Source organism: Heloderma suspectum, chromosome 9, assembly GCF_057233095.1.
Source record: "Heloderma suspectum isolate Gila_16-S chromosome 9, 16-S_ref, whole genome shotgun sequence".
NCBI classification, from domain to species: Eukaryota; Metazoa; Chordata; class Lepidosauria; order Squamata; family Helodermatidae; genus Heloderma; species Heloderma suspectum.
This window is the reverse complement of record NC_139466.1, coordinates 3368076-3385978: the sequence shown is the minus strand read 5'-3', so window position 1 is coordinate 3385978 and position 17903 is coordinate 3368076. Positions and strand designations below refer to the sequence as shown.

At 43.9% G+C, this 17903-nt stretch overlaps 1 protein-coding gene across 3 annotated transcripts in view; it reads left to right on the top strand.

Moving 5' to 3' along the window:
- The first annotated feature begins 5673 nt into the window (after positions 1-5673).
- The window catches only part of LRCH2 (leucine rich repeats and calponin homology domain containing 2), a 60882-nt gene continuing 48652 nt past the window's right edge, over positions 5674-17903 (top strand). For 2 of the 3 annotated variants that reach the window (XM_084813543.1, XM_084813542.1), the window contains exon 1: positions 5675-6250. In XM_084813543.1, coding sequence (XP_084669669.1) covers positions 5776-6250 — 475 coding nt within the window. In that variant the 5' untranslated portion in view covers positions 5675-5775. Of the gene's footprint in view, positions 6251-17903 lie in introns of all 3 variants that reach the window. The other variant, XM_084813544.1, reaches the window with a different exon arrangement.

Sequence of the window (17903 nt, the reverse complement as noted above, 5' to 3'; positions counted from 1 at the left end):
CTTAGGGGACAAAATTTTCTTAGAAGAAGAAGAAACCTAGCAAAGTCCTTCACCAAAGGCTCTTGAACAAATCCAGCAGTCATGGGATAAGAGAAGTCCTCTTATGGATCGAAACTGGTTAAAGAACAGAAACTACTGAGTAGGAATTCATTGACAGTTCTCACAATGGAGGGATGTAAGAAGAGGGGTCCCTGAAGGAACTGTATTGGGACCAATTCTTTTAAACTTGTTCATAAATGATCTAGAGTGAGGAGTGAACAGTGAGGTGGCCAAGTTTGCTGATCACTGATTTGGGGTGATGAAAACAAAAGATTACAAAGAGGATCTTTCCAAACTGAGTGAATGGCCATTAAAATGGCAAATATGGCCCAAGTAAGTGTAAAGTGATTCATATTTAGGGCAAAAATTCCTAACTTTACACTGATGAGGTCTGAACTGGTGGTGACTGACCTGGAGAGCAATCTTGAGGTCATGGTGGATAGCTCCATGAAAACATCAACCCAGTGTGCAGCTGCTGTGAAAAGTGAATTCCATGACAAAAAACTGCCAACACACTTGGAATACTGTGTACAGTTCCATTTTGTTGTTGTTGTTGTTCAGTCGTTAAGTCGTGTCCGACTCTTCGTGACCCCATGGACCATAGCACGCCAGGCCTTCCTGTCCTCCGCTCTCTCCCAGAGTGTGCTCAAGTTACAGCTCCATTTGCTGTACATCAAAAATAATATTGTAGAGCAGGAAAAGGTAAAGAAAGGGGTAATGAAAAATGACTGGGGTGGTGGTGGAATACCTCCCTTATGAGGAAAGGTTACAAGATTTGAGGATTTTTAGTTTAGAAAAAAGATTAAGGGGGGCATGATAGAGGTGTACAAAAATGTAAATGCTGTGGAGAAAGCAGATAAAGAAGTTGTTATCTTGTCGCATCACACTAGAGAGATTTCCTTTGGAAGGAGAGGTCACTGGAGACTTAAGGCATTGTGTAACATTTGAGTTTACTTACAGATATACAGGTTGAACAGAGGTGGAGGCACATTGTTTAAACACTCCAACAAAGCAAGTCCCCCACTCCAAAGCAGATCTCCAGAGGCAGCCAGCACCCCAAAATATTTCCAGAGCTTACAAGTTTATGTCTTTCTCGGTCTCTTTCTCATTGTGTCTCACAAAATGGTTTGTTTTTCATTCATACACCCAGCTTGCCTGCTTCCTCCAGCTGGAAGGCAGTGGGGGTAATAAGAATAAATCGTCTTCTCCAACCATCTCCTAGGCTTTCTCGTCATTTACCTGTAATTTCCCTCACAAAAGCTGTGTCTGACATGTTGTGTCACTGACTATTAAGGAGCCTTTCCAGCTCCCTTAATCCTTTCCTGTCCAAAATTCCAATCTCATAACAATATGTAGACAGAGAAACAAAATGACAGACACAGAGGGCAGAAAATGTAAACAGTACAGGCACTGTTGTTGATGCCCCGTTTGCCTCCAGTTTGGAGTACTGTAGCATTCTCTATGTGGGGCTGCCTTTGAAGACAGTTCAGAAACCTTCAGGTAGTCCAAAACACTCCTGTCCTATTGGTAGGGGGAGCTCCAGCAAAACAGACATTGTGCAAGTTTTATGTCAACTCCACTGCCTGCCAATTTTCTTCTAGGTTCAACTGACAGTGCTGGCACTAGCCTTTAAAACTTTAAGGGCACAGTCCTATCCATATTTAGACAGAAAAAGGTCCTACAACTCCCAGCATTCCCCAGCCAGCATGTAGGACTTTTTTTGTCTAAACATGCATTGGATCACACCCTAAATGGCCTGGGATCAGGGCATCTCAGGTGCTGCATCCTCCCATTTGACCCTGCTTATAAGCTTTGCTTAGCTTTTGAGGGCCTTCTTGTTGTCCCTCTAGCATATGTTTTGTTAGTGGGGACAAGGAAAGGGCTTTTTCCATCATGGCTCTTGGATTATGGAATACTCTTCCCCAGAGATATCCAGTTGGCTCCCTCATTGCCTGCTTTTAAGTAACCTGTTTTTAAGTGACCACTGAAAACTCTATTATTTTGGCGTCTTTTTAAAGTTAATTTCCTTATACCTAGTTTTGGGGTGGATTTTTTGCTCATCTTTGTTTATATTGTTTTATTATCATCTTATGTAAGATATTGAGTGGGCATTTTGCCTAGAAAGCCAGGATCTAATTTTTCATTAAAAATAAATAAGAATAAATAAAGCTCTTTGAAACTTATTTAGATGGTACACAACCATAAGCAAGGATGCAAACTCATAGCCATGTACTCCAGAGCAGTCATAGTGAGCTTGGTGTGACATCTCCAGAATGAGCAGTCAGAGTTTAGCAGCTTAACAAATACAGTCAGGGCAAGAAATATTGGAACAAGGATAACTGTTTTGGCAGTTGGCCTCTGTACACCACCACATTGAAGTTGAAAAGAAACACACCCAGATGGGAGCGAAGTCAGGACTTTCAGCTGTAATTCAAGGGGTTTGACAAAAGTGGGCCCTAACCATTCAGGAAGGACAGCCAGTGGCATACACACACACCCATCGTTGGTGGCTCATAAGTAATGGAACAAATGGCTGTCAAACAGCTGCATGGCCAGGTGTGGCCTGTTTCCTGGGTGCCCCATGACCAATCAAGCAGATAAAAGGCCTGGAGGTGGTTCTGAGTGTTACATTTGCATTTGGTAGCTGTTCACTGGAACCCCCAACATGAGGTCCAAAGAGGGGTCCATGCGAGTGAAGGAGGCCATCATTAGGCTGAGGAAACAAAATAAACCCATCAGAGAGAGAGCAAAAACAGTGGGAGTGGCCAACACAACAGTTTGGAACATCCTGAAAAAGAAGGAATTAACTGGCAAGCTCAGCAACAGCAAAAGGCCTGGAAGACCACGGAAGACAACTAAAGGGGATGACTGCACAATTCTGCTCGTGGTGAAGAGGAACCCTTGCACAACATCTAGCCAGTTCAAGAACGCTCTCGCGGAGGTAGGCATGTCATTGTCAACATCTACAGTCAAGAGATGGCTTTATGAATGTAAATACAGAGGCTTCACAACAAGGTGCAAACCACTGGTAACGCTCAAGAACAGACAGGCCAGATCAGCCTTTGCCAGCAAACACCTAACAAAGCCTGCCCAGTTCTGGAATAAGATTCTTTGGACTGATGAAACCAAGATTAACTTGTACCAGAATGATGGGAAGAGAAAAGTATGGAGAAGGAAAGGAACAGCTCATGATCCAACGCATACCACATCATCTGTCAAACATGGTGGAGGCAGTGTTATGGCATGGGCATGTATGGCTGCCAATGGAACTGGATCACTGTTGTTTATTGATGACCTGACTGCTGATAAAAGCAGCAGGATGAATTATGAAGTGTATAGGGCTATACTTTCTGCTCAGATTCAGCCGAATGCTGCCAAATTCATAGGATGCTGCTTCATATTGCAGATGAATAATGACCCAAAACATACAGCAAAAGCTACCCAAGAGTTTCTCAAGGCAAAGAAGTGGGATGTCCTTCAATGGCCAAGTCTGTCACCTGATCTCAACCCAATAGAGCATGCTTTTCACTTCCTGAAGATAAGACTGAAGGCAGAAAGACCCACAAACAAGCAGCAGCTGAAGGCAGCTGCAGTAAAGGCCTGGCAAAGCATCTCAAGGGAGGAAACTCAGCATTTGGTCATGTCCATGGGTTCCAGACTGCAGGCAGTCATTGACTGCAAAGGATCTTCATCCAGGTATTAAAGGCGATCCTTAAGTTTGAAATGATGTTGGTTTGTTCCATTACTTATGGGCCACCAACGATGGGTGTGTGTGTATGCCACTGGCTGTACTTCCTGAATGGTTAATGCCCCACTTTTGTCAAACCCCTTGAATTACAGCTGGAAGTCCTGACTTCGCTCCCATCTGGGTGTGTTTCTTTTCAACTTCAATGTGGTGGTGTACAGAGGCCAACTGCCAAAACAGTTATCCTTGTTCCAATATTTCTGGCCCTGACTGTAGCTTCTACGGTCCGCAGTACAAGGCGTGGAAAGCTTTAGATGCAAGTGCTCCCAAGGCTAGTGAAGAGAAAGGCTGAGCAGAATTCACCTGACATGTCCATCAATATACCTCATGGGGAAGAAGAAGCTTTTGTTTGGCTCATGGCCCATTCTGCTTCACTGGGGGACCTGGTTAGTCACTCTCTCAGCCTAACCTACCTCACAGAGTTGTTGTGATGCTAAAATTGTGGGTGGAGGGAGAGGGAGGAGAATTGTGTGCGCTCCTTGGAAGAAAGGTGGCATATAAATGTAATAATAAATAAGAGGAAGACTGAGTGGAATGTGAGCAAACTGAGTGATAGCTGAGTCCCCTCCACACACCCACGAATGCATGGTGGCTACATCTACTGGCCTTGCCTCACAAGTCACCATCCCTGCTGGTTCCGTCCTTCCAACCTCAGCATGTTTGGCAGAAGGTCTGAAGGGGACCTTATGCTCATCCCAGCCGGGATGGTGGTACATGAAGGGGGCTACAAAGACAAATGAAGGTGACAGACAAAAAACTAAGTCATCCATAAGAAAAATCCTCAAATCCATATTACTGTAATACCTTAGTTAGACCAACTCAAAGGTCAACCAAACAACGTGCAAGCTTTCAAGATCTCCAGATCTCTTCATTAGCCAAAACGCAGGTGTGTGTATTCGCGTGAGAGAGAAGTGGGAGAAATCATAACCACGTTAGCCTTCGTCCCCAACCACCTTTCCCACCACTCCACAAAACCTGCTTTTTGTGACATCTTGCCTGATTTGGGATAATATCCATCCTAAGTCCTACATAAAGCAGACCCATTGAAATGAATGAGAATTACGTTAGTCACTTAAGGGCACAATTCTATGCACGTTTAGACAGAAAAAAACTCCTACAACTTACAGGTTCCCTTCAGCCAGCTATGCCAGCTGCAGCATGCTGGGAATTGTAGGACTTTCTTCTGTCTAAACATGCATAAGATTACACCCTTAAGTCCCATTCATTTCAACGGCTCTACTCTATGTAAGACTTGCATTGGATTTTTCTCCTGACGATCTTGAAAGTGTGCACATTTTTGCGACCTTTGAGTTGACATAATCAAAGTGTTACACTAAGATGGGTGGGGTTTTTTTTTTTTTTAACGAAATGGATCATTTTGATTATAACCGCCCAGAGAGGCTCAACTATCGGGCGGTACGGGCATATCAGGACCGGCCCTTCCATAAGGCAAAGTGAGGCAGCCACCTCAGGCAGCAGCTTTGGGGTGTCATAAAAGGGCTGCAAATTATTAGTTATTTACTTTGTCACTATTGTATTTCTAGTGCCAGCGATGGGGAGAAGCGTTTATGGGATTTTCTGCCTCAGGTACCGACATAACTTGGCGGGCTTCGGGCACTATGCACCTTGGCTTGGGTGGAGTGCCATTTGCTGCTCTGCCTCAGGCAGCAAAATGTCTTGGGCCAGCCCTGGGGAATGTAACTCATGAAATAAATACTAATATCGCCGCTAATAAAAACGAATCTATATAAACCAGGCGCGTGAAGCGGCGCTCACAGGGGAGGGGGTCCCTGAGGCGCCCTTCCGCCACCCCGACGAGAAGCGCCTCACGGCCCGGGCCCCGCCCCCATCCCGGCGCGCGCGCGCGCGCTCGTCCCCGCCCCTCCGCCGGCGCCTGCGCACTGAGCGCTCGCGTCCCTCAGCCCGCTCGCCTGCCTGCGCTGTTTGTTGTTATTGTGGCGGGGCGGAGGAGGGCGTCGTTGGCGGCGTCGATGGCGGCCGGGCAAGGCGGAGGCACCATGGCCAGCGGCGGCGAAGGCCCCGGGCCTGGACCGGGCCCCGCTTCAGGCGGCGGCCCTCCTCCGTCGTCGTCGTCGCCGCCGCTGCCCCCGCCGCCGCCGCCGCCGCCGCCCTGCTTGGAGCTGGGCCCGGGCGCGGGCCTCTTCGGCCTGGGCCTGCCGGCGCACCTCACGCTCTCGTACCCGGGCACCGGGCCCGCCTGGGTCGCGGGCGGCGGACTCGCGGGCGGCGGCGCCGCGTCGGGCGCCGCCGCCGCCGCCGCCTCGTCGTCGCCTCACAGCGGCCGCAGCCTGGAGAAGATCCTCGAGGAGGCCGCCAGCTCCGGCATCCTCTGCCTCAGCGGCAGGAAGCTGCGCGAGTTCCCCGCCGCCTCCGGCACCGGCACCGGCACCGCCACGGCCGCCGCCGCCGCCGCCGCCTACGACCTCAGCGACACCACCCAGGCCGGTGAGAGAGGCGGGGGGCGGGCCGGGCCGGGGGGAGGGTCTCCAAATGGGGGCAGGATGGTGAAGCGGGGGCGGGACACGGCAGAGCCTCTCCCCCACCTGGGGCCCTCCAGAGGTTTAGGACTACAGCTGCCATCACCCCCAGCCAGCATGCTGTGGTCCGACGCCTCTGGAGGAGGGGGGGCTGCTTTAGGAGGTTGCCAAGGCTGGGTGGGTACAGAGCCATCAGAGGACGGGGAGGGGACGAACTAGGGGTGTGGCGGGGAGGGGGTGGTTTCCGAAACGGGGGGGGCGCAGGAGTGAAGAGGGAGGGGCGGCCTCGGTTTTATTGGTGGCCTCTGGGTGGAGCTGCGCCTACGAGGGAGGGGCAAAGAGGGCTGGGTGTCAGCGGGGGCTCTTAAAGGGGAATGGGGTCCTGTTCGCAGCTTGAGGGTGTGCAGATCTGGGGTTGCAAGGTGAAGCTGCTGTGTGTTGGGGGTGCAGAGCCCCCAGTGGCTTGGCTTCCTTTATTTACTTGGTGGCCTGTTTTTCAGGCACGCTTGGCGCCCAGAGTGGCATAGAACAACTAAAATCCATCACAAAGATGCCATGCAAGATATTAGGGGTGCTATGTGAGGCTGCCTCTCCAACTGATGGGCTTGCAGTGGGAGGCAGGAGGGTGCCCATGGGGCTGGCATTGTTGCAGAGTTACAGGGTGTGTTATTGATGTTGCGGTGCAAGAAGGGAGGACCTGACTGTTGGGGGTGGGTGGGTTTTGTACAGCTTCTGATGTTGTAGCGGGAATGTTCTGTCAAAGGTGTATTGGTGTTGGGGCTGGACTTCTGAGCCACAAGGATCTGGGATGAGCTTGCATTGAGATGGGGGCATGCTGTAATGGATTTGGAGGGAGGGAAGAAGAAAGGGGAGCTTATCTTGCTGCAGAAAGGAGGGTTGGTTTGCAGTGTCGCAGAGCCTTTGGGAAGAACTTCTTTGTAGTGGCATGAGAGGGGTGAGGAATGGGGCTGTATGCATGCTTCTCAGGCTGTGTGTGTAAGATTTTCCTTTGTAGTGGATGTCTGAGGTGTATGGGAGGTGATGGGGATGGGTTTGCATGGGCAAAGTGGTTGTGCGTTAAGGATTAAGGTAGGGGGATGGATTGTGGGTTGCTGTAGGTGTGGTTGGCAATTGTGTGCAGTCGTGATGTGAAGCTTTGGGGTGTAACCATAGGTTGAAAGAGGGTATTAGGGAATGAACATAATAGTGGTTAGTTTAGTTGGTTGGAATTGCAAGAGAAGAAAGGAAGTGACAGGTAGCTGTGATTATAGGGAGGTCATGGCAGATTAGTCTCAACATGTGCACAATGACCGATGTAGGTAGCTGCCATTAATGAGTTGCTTTAGTATAAAAGATCTGAATGATTGGGACACTGGTTCAACATTTAACACTGCCAATCCAGCAGAGCGTAACATAAATTTTCCTGGTATGTCTTCGAAGTTTAAGAGAGGAGAAGGTTAACAAATACACAGGCAGTGGTTTGTTTATCAAGGCAAATCTACACATTGTGGTTTTATATAGACACTATTATTTAAAAATGCAGGCAGCTCCTATTAAAGATAGTGTTATAAGACCTATGTGAAAGTAATGGGATGCACAAGCTTCAGGAAGATTTGGTTTTTATACAAATGAAGTAAGGTTATTCATCAGAGCAGTAAACTGTTGTTGGTGTTTTTCCATTCCTTAAAAGTGACCATTATATTAACTTGGATACTGAGATGGTGGCTTAGGGTGGGGTATCGTTCTAGTTTATCATTCTGAATGCAAGACTGCAGCATTTTTGCCCATACAGTTCTGCCCATACAGTTCTGTGCTGTGATCGTCTCTACTGAGTACTTATTCTCTGTTATTCTTTCTTGTGGGCTACATTTTGGATCTATGTTGAGTTCTGTATTTAAAGCAGACAGTGTTGAAGCTCAGATGAGACATGGGATAATGTTTTGCGATAATCACTGGTGGGTTTGTTTACCCATTGTGTATACATCTTCAAGCATGAGTTAGCTTCAGTTACCATAGAAACAGGGCACAATTAAAACATGAAATAGAAGTAATTTCTCAATTTATCTTTCCTATAAATAGTCCATATGAGGATATAATTAATATTGAACAGATTAAGGTTGTTGTTATTTACTTATGTAGTGCTGCCAATATTAGGATGAAAGAAGAGCTACTGGGTGACGAGTCAGTCATATTGCTGGTCTTGGGTCCCCAGAAGGAGTTCATTGACCTAACACAGTCACCATAGTATATGTTGGCAGTGGTACCTTAGGACATCTGTGGGTAAGCAAGGTCTCAGATAGTGTTGTCACACCATAGCGACAAAGGTCAATTAACTGTTGTTGGTCTGCAGCTAGGTGAAAATAGACATTCATATCCTGACATGGGTTCAGGTCATATTTGTTGAAAATATTTCTGTGTCATGTGACCAGCTATAGCAGGGGTGTTGAACTGCTTTCAGGCTGAAGGCCAAATTCAATTTCAGAGAAGCTCTTGGGGGCTGCATTCCAGTGGGGCCAAAATATCTAGAGTACAAAAAATACCAGCATATTTTAGCTTAAAGCTCTTACTGCCAGTAACTAAGCTTTAGGAGAGGCATTCTAAGCTTTTACAATGGTGTGTGTGTGGAATGTGGAAAAGCCAGGAAATACCAAGCTGTTAGGGAAAGAGTTGGGACCAGGAAAAGGGGGTGTGGCCATCTGGGGAAACCTGGAGGACTGGATTTGGCCCACCGGATATTCAACACGCCTGAGTTAATAGCTTTATGTGCATTGATGCAGGATTCCAGTAATCCATTAACTGCTATTCATATATGACATTTTCTGATGTTCATTTGAATGGTGACTTTTCAGTTACCAGACTGCATAAGGTATTTTAGGCTTTTTATGCAATTAAAAAAAATTAAAACATGAAAAGCTTAGTAGAAGGCTAACATTTCATTTAAAAACGTCAGTACAATGGCCATGATGGCTTGTTGGCTGGATTTAGTGAAGACTTTCAACCTAAATGTATTTATTTATTACATTTATATCCTGTCTTTTGTTCAAGAACTTGAAGGTGGGTACATGATTCTTGCCCCCCATTTATCCTCACAACCTTGTGAGGTAGGTGACTGGCCTAAGATTATTCAGTGAGCTTCAGGGCCGTTTGAGGATTTGAAACAGGGTGGGGTCACGAAGAGTCGGACACAACTTAACGACTGAACAACAACTACCCAGCTCTAAATTGACACTCTAATCATCCACAGTTCAATACCTCTTGAGTTAGGAGAGCTTTAAACCCCAACTTGGATCCCTTCAGATGCCTACTGCAGCTCCCATCAGTCCCCGCCATCTTGGCCAGTGGTCAGTGGTGATGGGACTTGTAGTCCAAAAGATTTGAAGGGACCCAGGTTGGGAAAGCCTGCTTTAAATATTGGTGACATACCAGTGTGTATGTAGCTTAATTCTAGTTTGACTTTGCTGTGGCGTGACATAGGAAGTGAATGTTTTAGAGCTGGACATTTGATCAATCAAAAAAGGGTGTTTTTTGGACTAGCTGAATCTTGTTAAATAATGATCAGATATTTTTAAAGCATTAACTTTATTACAATAGGAAAAAAGATACTTTAATCATCAACAAGCTTGATCATAAATGGGCTGTTACTATGAATCTATTAATTTAACTCTTTAAAAATGTAATGGATTTTTATACCTCTTTAACCATTTTGGTAAGATTTTTATAAATGTGAACAATTCACTGCACATTTTTCTTTTTAGCTTTTATTCTGACATATTAGGATAACTTTGATTTATTTATTTTTTAATTGTTAATGGCAACTATTACAAAAACCAAGTTAGGTTTTTGAAGGCAGATATCAGAAGTAGGCAGCAAGCCAATTTTTCGAACATCAGCATCATAATTTCATAGAATATTTGACAATATTTGAGCAGTCAGCTGACTGGCATGCCTGCTCCCCTTTTATATACATAAGATCTGACTGTGAATTTGCTATAGCTGCTAAAACCTTTCTTAGCGTAAGCTGGAAATCTAATTTGTGCCTTCAAACAAGTGAAATGTACTGTAAAAGTACCAGAGGCACATGCAGGGCATCTGCCCACTGGCCTCTTTTGGATGTTCATATCTCAGCTCAATAAGCTGAGAGATGTACAAGCCTTATGCCCACGTGCACTTTCCTTGTGCTGCCCCTTACCATCTCCCTTCTTGGCGCATACTGATTAATCCAGGAAGTCTTCAGTTAAACTTCATTTCTCGTTATGGTTATTATGGTAACTATGGCTACCAGGATCAAAAAAAGACAGGATCATTAACCTCCTTCAAACCATGGTTTAAGATCCTGGTAACCAGTTTCCCAGTTAGGTCATAGCAGGAAACAATGTTTAATTAAGGAAGAGTTGGGTTAATTGCAGTATGCTGAGGAGGGAAGGAATGGTGTGTGTGTGGGCACAATGCTTATTGAGCTGAGAGATGTACTTCTGAACTGGGCTATATTCTATCCTTCTATCCTTACCCTGGGCTATCTTCTGTGCAAGAGCAGTAATGGAGAACAAATGATACCATGTTTTAGTGTAACAAAAGCATGCATCTTCCTTCAGAGTTCTTCTGGGGCATTCCATATGCTTGAGCACCTTATTGGAAAGGAGCATAAAGCCCTAAGGTAGCATCCACTAGAATGTGTAAACTCAAGCTGAAGCTTATTATGCAGGCAGACTTACTGCCAGGGAAGTTCGTGTTCTGTGCCTGTGCTTGTTTAACAAGAATAGAATATGGTTTCCTGAGCATGGCTTCTAAGGTTTATAACATTCATAATTACGAAGAGAAAATTTTAAATGTATGGGCAGTGTCTGCTTAAAGCACAAGGAGCAAAATGTACTTTGGGCTACCAGTGGTTAGAGGGCTCGTGTAATGAAGTGGTGAAATGAATTTTAATGGTGTAACTTGAATGTTTTGGATGCAAAACTTGGGACGTTTTTCATTTGCTTTTTGTTTGGAGTAAGGCCAGGCCTGTGTGCCATGCCAGGAGAAATGTGCTCAAACAAGCCTTTTCAGAGCCTTGTATGGCAGTCATGGGATTGTGAGTCTTGAAATGCTCTTCTGTGCCGCAGACATTTAACTAATATGCACTGCTAACTGCCATCTGGGTCACCCAGAGTAATAGTGGTGAGGCGCAAGCCATATGGGAGGAGAGCAACTTAACTCTTAGCATCTTTAATAGTGCATAGAAAAGCAGAACCTCACCACTGATGGTGTAGAGACCTGCAGAAGGGCCTCTGATGATGATCGTAATACTTGGGCAGGTTCATATGGAAGGAAGAGATTCTTGAGATATCTTTGTCCCAAGCCACTTAGGGCTTTGAAAGATAAAACCTTGAATTATGTCTGGAAACACACTAGGAGCCAGTTAAACTGTTTCAAGATTGATGAGATATATTCTCATACTTTCTGGTTCTGGTTAGTAAACTAGCTTCCATAGTCTGTAGTAACTGTAGTTTCTGGACCATTTTCAAGGGCAGACTCATATAGAACAATCTGCAGTAGTCCAAACTGGATGTTACCAGAGCTACACCAGCCTTCCTCAACCTGGTACACTCCCAATGTTTTAGGCTATAATTCCTGGCATATCTGACCATTGGCCATGCTGGCTGGGGCTGATGTGTGCTGAAGTCCAAAATATCTGGAGGGCACCAGGTTGGGGAAGGCTGGGCCAGACTGTCTTTATCTAGGAGAAGCTGTAGCTGGCATGCTAGCTAATGTGGTGGTAAGTGCTTCATGCCACCAAGGCTACTTGGGCCTCCAGAGGTATGGCTGGGTCTAATAACACCTGAAAACTACGAACCTGATTCTTAAGGGGGAGTGCAAGCCCATTCTGAACAAACTGCACACCATCTCCCAAATTAATCCAAACACCTGTCAACAATATTTCTCTCTTACTGGAATTGAGCTTCAGTTTATTGACCCTCATCCAGTCCATTACCAGTCCCAGACATGGATTCAGCACTTTTACAGCATCATCTGAATTTGATGTAAAAGAAAATAAAGTTGAGTGTCAAAAGCATATTAATGAGACCGTACCCCAAGTCCCCAGATGATCTCCTTCAGTAGTTCCATGTAGATCTTAAATAGCATGGGGGATGGAATAGAGCTGTCTGGAACCCCATAGCATAACAGCGGGGCAGAGCAATAGTCCCCCGGCACCTCCTTCCAGAACTGACCACCCAGGTGTGGTGGTCAGTTCCAGCACAGTGCCCCAATGCCCACTTCACATAACAGATTTAAAAGGATACCATGGTTGGTACTGTCAAAACCACCAGGAGAATTAACAAGGTCACACTATCCTTGTACTTCTCCCAACGTCGGCTGATGGTTGATGCTTTTTCCTTAATAATTCAACCTTTTAATATAGGTTTAGTTTAATAATTTCTGGTTGCTGTCCTTCCATCTTGTCATCATTTTGTGTAATCTTTCAAATATAGTTTAAGAAAACCACTAAAACATGTCAAGTTATTTTAGATCATGTTTGACGCTTCTAAATAAAAAAAAAGTCCTGCTTTTATGTTTCTGATTGTTCAGTGCATCTCAGACCATTCTTCCTCTGTGTGAACAATTAAGGTGAAGTCTCTTAGTCATGATGTATTTGTATCTGCTGACAACTACTACAATTAGTGTCTCAGAAGGGCTAGAAATGTCTTGTTCATTATTTTAGTGAAGAGATTTTTATGCCATCCTTCAAAATGTAAAACTTCCCAAAGTGGTCTACAAAATATAGTAAAATCATATTAAAACAAACATCAGAATTAACATTAAAAATAAACAGGAAGAGCAATAAAAATAATTTAGGGAATGATCCTGTGGCCGCTAGACAGCAGCTGAGGTGCCATAAGGTACTTCAGATTCCAGATCTGAGGTTGTAGACAGTGCTGCGACCTCAGAGTTGCGAATCTGAGATCTGACTCCACCTCCAACTTCCAGGACGAGGGAAGGGGACATTTTAGTGGGAGGGGAGGAGACTGGAGAGGCCAGGATATGAGCTTTCCTGAGGCCTCTCCAGCCTTCTTCCATCCCTCTCCAAGATGCTTTTGCTAGATGGACAAAAAAGCCTGTCTGGTGAAAATGCAGGGCGGAAGGGGCAGGGGAGGCAAAGATTGCCTCCACTGCTCTTCCTGCCCTTCATAGGATGGCCATAAGCCTCCGAGTTCATTGCCATAGGATTGTGCCCTTAATTTCAAGCCAGCCGTTATATCATTCAGTCAAAAAATGCAGCTGCTGAGAGCAATAAAACCATTAACCTGCCCTTGTAATTAAAAGCAGTCTAAAATAAAGATTTTTTTGGGCCCACCTGAAGGATAAAGACGGAGTGAATCATGTAACTTTGGGGAAGGAGTTCCATAAAAACGGGATCAGCCACTGAAAAGGCCATGTCTCTCATGCTCGTGAGCATAATTACCCCTTTTGGCTGGCACACGATCAGGGCCTCTGGAGCTAACCTTAATGCTCAGGCAGGTTTATATGGGTGCTCTTGGCAATCTGTTAAGCAACTTGCCCCCAAACCGTTCAAAGAATACTGGCGCTTTGAATTGAGCTTGGAAGTTTTAGCGATTGCCTCACACCTTATGTCTGCCCAATCATCAGAGGAAGCACTGTTGAGGGTTTGACTTAGGAGCACTGGCAGTAAAGCATTAAGTGTTGCAGCACTCACCCTCTGGAATGCACTACCAGTTGACATTAGACAGGCCCCCATAGTTCTGACATTTAGACATCTTCTGAAGACCCATCTCCTGACACCGGCTTTCCCTGAAGTATGACCCAGCCAGCTGAGGTCTATAGCTCACAGCAGAGTGCACACTTTTCTTGTTGATTAATATTTTTATTATTGTGTAGTTTTATCATTATATTTCACTGTGGTTTTGATGGTATGATATTGTATGTTCACCACTTTGAGACTTAGGGGAAATCTGTATATAAATCTAATGAATGAATGAATAAATAAATAAATAAAAATAAAAATTAAGTTAATCAGGGCAACTGATGCAAAATTGGTGTAATATGGTTCAAATGCTTTATTCTCATTCTCCATGCCTGCCCCAAAGTTTACTCTTCCTATTTAATGTCTTTCTCTTTGTTTGAAATACTGATGAAATGCTGACTGGAGAGGAATTGTGAGGACAGACAGCTGCAGTGGCTGTTGAATAGAATAGATTTGCTGGTGCCTTTCCTTAGCAAGGAGCCTTGTTGGGGCTTATGATCAGATAAGTCGTGCTGTGTTGAATCTTGAAGTTGGCCCCTTCAACCTAAGGGTATTGGCAAATTAAACTGTTCCATCACAACCTACTTGAGGCCCTCATTAAGTATAATGTCCTGTCAGACCTTTCTGACCATCAGAATCGTGCCTGTGAGAATCTCTCTCCCCTAAGATATTTTGCATGTGTTAATCACCATGTTATTACTCTGCTCTGGATTAAAAAGATAATATATTCATAAATGTGGCATTACTGTATTCTTACCTAATTTCACAGCAAGAGTAACATCCCATACTCAGCAAAACCAAACACATTTTAAGGATGTCTAGTATTTGAGTACAAAGGTTCTTGACACATTTCAAGTACAGCCTAAGAAACTAAATATGTAAAGCTCACTAAAGACTGCTTTTTCAAAGAGGACAATTGAGGGTTTGTATGTAGCTCTGCTCTTAAATGTTAGACTGTGGCTTAGAGGAGTCCTGTCCCTTTTCCTTATAGGAACAAGAGAGCATGAGCCTGTGAATAATAGCCTGGGGCATAGTAGACACTAAAATGGTTGCAGTACCTTGGTTGTAGTTGTGGTTGTTGTTATTTTAATTTGTTGTTGTTTTGTTATTTTATTTAATAAAAATATATCTAAATGGTTTAATATGAACCCATGAGTGCAGACACGCAGGAAACAAACTTTTCTTTTTAGTGGAAAGAAATTTATTTTTATTATGCTTCGTTGAGTTGTGTGCTACCTATGCCAGTGGAGATAGTGAAACATGAAGATTAACAAAGAACATGTCTAAAACAGTGCAAAAGAGTATGACCTCGTGGGCCTCTTTTTTTCTGAGATTAGTCATATTACTGACATGGCACTTCCATTCTAGTTCTCTCTCTCTCTCTCTCTGTCTCTCTCTCTCTCTCTCTCTCTCTCACACACACACACACACACACACACACACATAATTACATAGAAACATAATCTCTAAACCTTAGCAACAAGAAAAGATAAATTCCCTACTTTGGAAGCAAATTAATATCCACTAATATTGCAGTTGAACGCTGTGAAAATGACAGGTGTTAACAAGCCAAACTGAGGCCATAATATTTGAGGCATCTGTAACTGATCGCCATTCAAGATTCTGCTATTCAGGTCCAGGATATGTTCAGATCCAGGATAGATACGCTGGGACAGTAAAAAAAAAATTAAAAAAATGGATGAAGATTTCTCACAGATGAGGAATCTGTACAGGAATAGTACAGTGCAGGATGAAAAGAAGTCTTGGATTTAGATGTGGTTTTTCATGTGTGTGATTGAAAATCTTCCACTCCACCACCCTTAGTTTTAAGCAAAAACAACAGTGATGAGCTGAAACATAATTGGGAAGAAACAGCCTTAATTTAGTAATTCCCCAAACAGAATGAGGAAACCATTCATGCCACAGAAAGTTTACAGTGCAACTCATGTATTCCTTCATCAGCAAGTTACCCTATGTTTAGAACCAATATTTGTTTACAACTAAAATGTCAGATTCTGGAGATGGCAGGTAGCTCCCTTTCATGACACATGCTGCTCATCCCTGATTTGGGACAGCAATCAATCTTACAGTCTTGAGTAGGGCTTTTGTATTGTTGAACTAAACAAATAGATAAATTAGGTTGCTTGCCAGAACATTCTTTTTAAACATTATGGAAGAGTGGAGAAATGGGTTTGAGGTGGACAGTGTGCTGTGGGCTTTTCCCCAGCAATGGCCTTAGAGACTTACATTAAAAGAATTAAAGAAGCACCACATTGGCCATTTTGAAAGTGTATAAAATATCACCTCAGCTCACCCCTCTGTCCCTGCTTGCTCGACTGATGGGTGACTTGTTTCAGATCAAAAACAAGTAATGCCAGAGTGGTATTTAAGCCCTGATAAGAATTGTCAGGTCACATTCCTAGGCTAAACAAATGTAATACATTGACTTAGGACATAGCCAACCTTTAAAATAATATGGAATTCAGTAATGCATGGTTATTGGCTTGTGAGCAGCAGAAACCCATCAGATGAGCTTTACTTTTGTTTACAAATGTATACAGTGTTCAGTTTATGTAGGTTTTTAAAACTCTGAATGGTAGGATTAGTGTCTAAAAGATGTGTAGGATATAATCAGTTGACATAACTTCTGCTTGATTGGTGCAATTCAGATTGAAGGCTATTCTATGTGCGCTGTACAGATGTGCCAGAATAGGTGAAAAGGGACCTTGAAAGATAACTTTTCCTTCCTCTCTGTATCTTTTAAGAGTGATAGACAAAGGAAGCTGATGGTGCTGAATTGGAATTTGTTGACAGAGCTGGATCTTCTACAGTCCTACAAATTCTTCTGTAGTTCTACAAATAAGATTTGATTTGTTGATTTTTGAAGCAGCGTTGACTCTGGTGTGTCCCAGCAGTAGGAACGGGTGGCACACTGGCCAATTGACTGCCTCTTAGTTGACACTGGTGAAATATTATCCGATATTATAAGAATGCTACTGTGCACATAGCTCCATATGGGTTTTATTTAAGTATGTTGTCATTTTTTTTTAGCAAGGGCAGGAGTGAGAGCAGCTTCCCACCCTAGCCCTGCAGCAGTTGGGCAAACCTAGGAGCATAGCAAAGCATTTTCCACTGGCTATTTGCTATACCATTTATTCTGTTTGCCTAATAAGACAACATAAGTACTATTAGTTCTGGGAATTGGGGATAGACTGTAAACACCAGTTAATGTATGTTGACTGTTACTGTATTGGTGCAAAGTATGCAAGTCCTTATTACAGACCACACTTTCATCTCCATCATTAACAGTGCAATCCTGTGCATGTCTACTCAGAAATAAGACCTACTAAGTTAAATGGGACTTACTCCCAGGTAAGTATAAATAGGGTTACTAAGGATGGAATCCTGTACCTATTTACCTGGGAATAAACTCCATTGAATTCAGTGTGTCTTACTTCTGAGTATATATGTACAGGATTGTGCTGTAAATGTAGCAAGAGCTTCTCCTTCTATAATGGTTCAGGACATGAATCTAGTTACATTATTGCTACCAGATTATTTCTTGCTGCTCTTCAGCTCCTGTGTATTAAGCTTTAATGGATTTCTGTGTCTAATCTTGGTAATTTATAGCTTTGGCAACATGCAAAGAAATACATCTGAACTTTGCCATTTGAATGAGAAGCCACTGGAGCTAATGGGGCTTGGTGGCAGAACGTCTTTGACATAATTCCTTTTTTCCATATGGTGGGAAACCCCAAATCCCTTTGCATCCAGAGAGCACATCTCATTGATGTGTAGCAGTTCTGCTATTTGAGCTACAGGACCTTCTATTATAAACATGGAGTTTGCACTAAAAGCTTGTGTTGGATGTATGCACTTT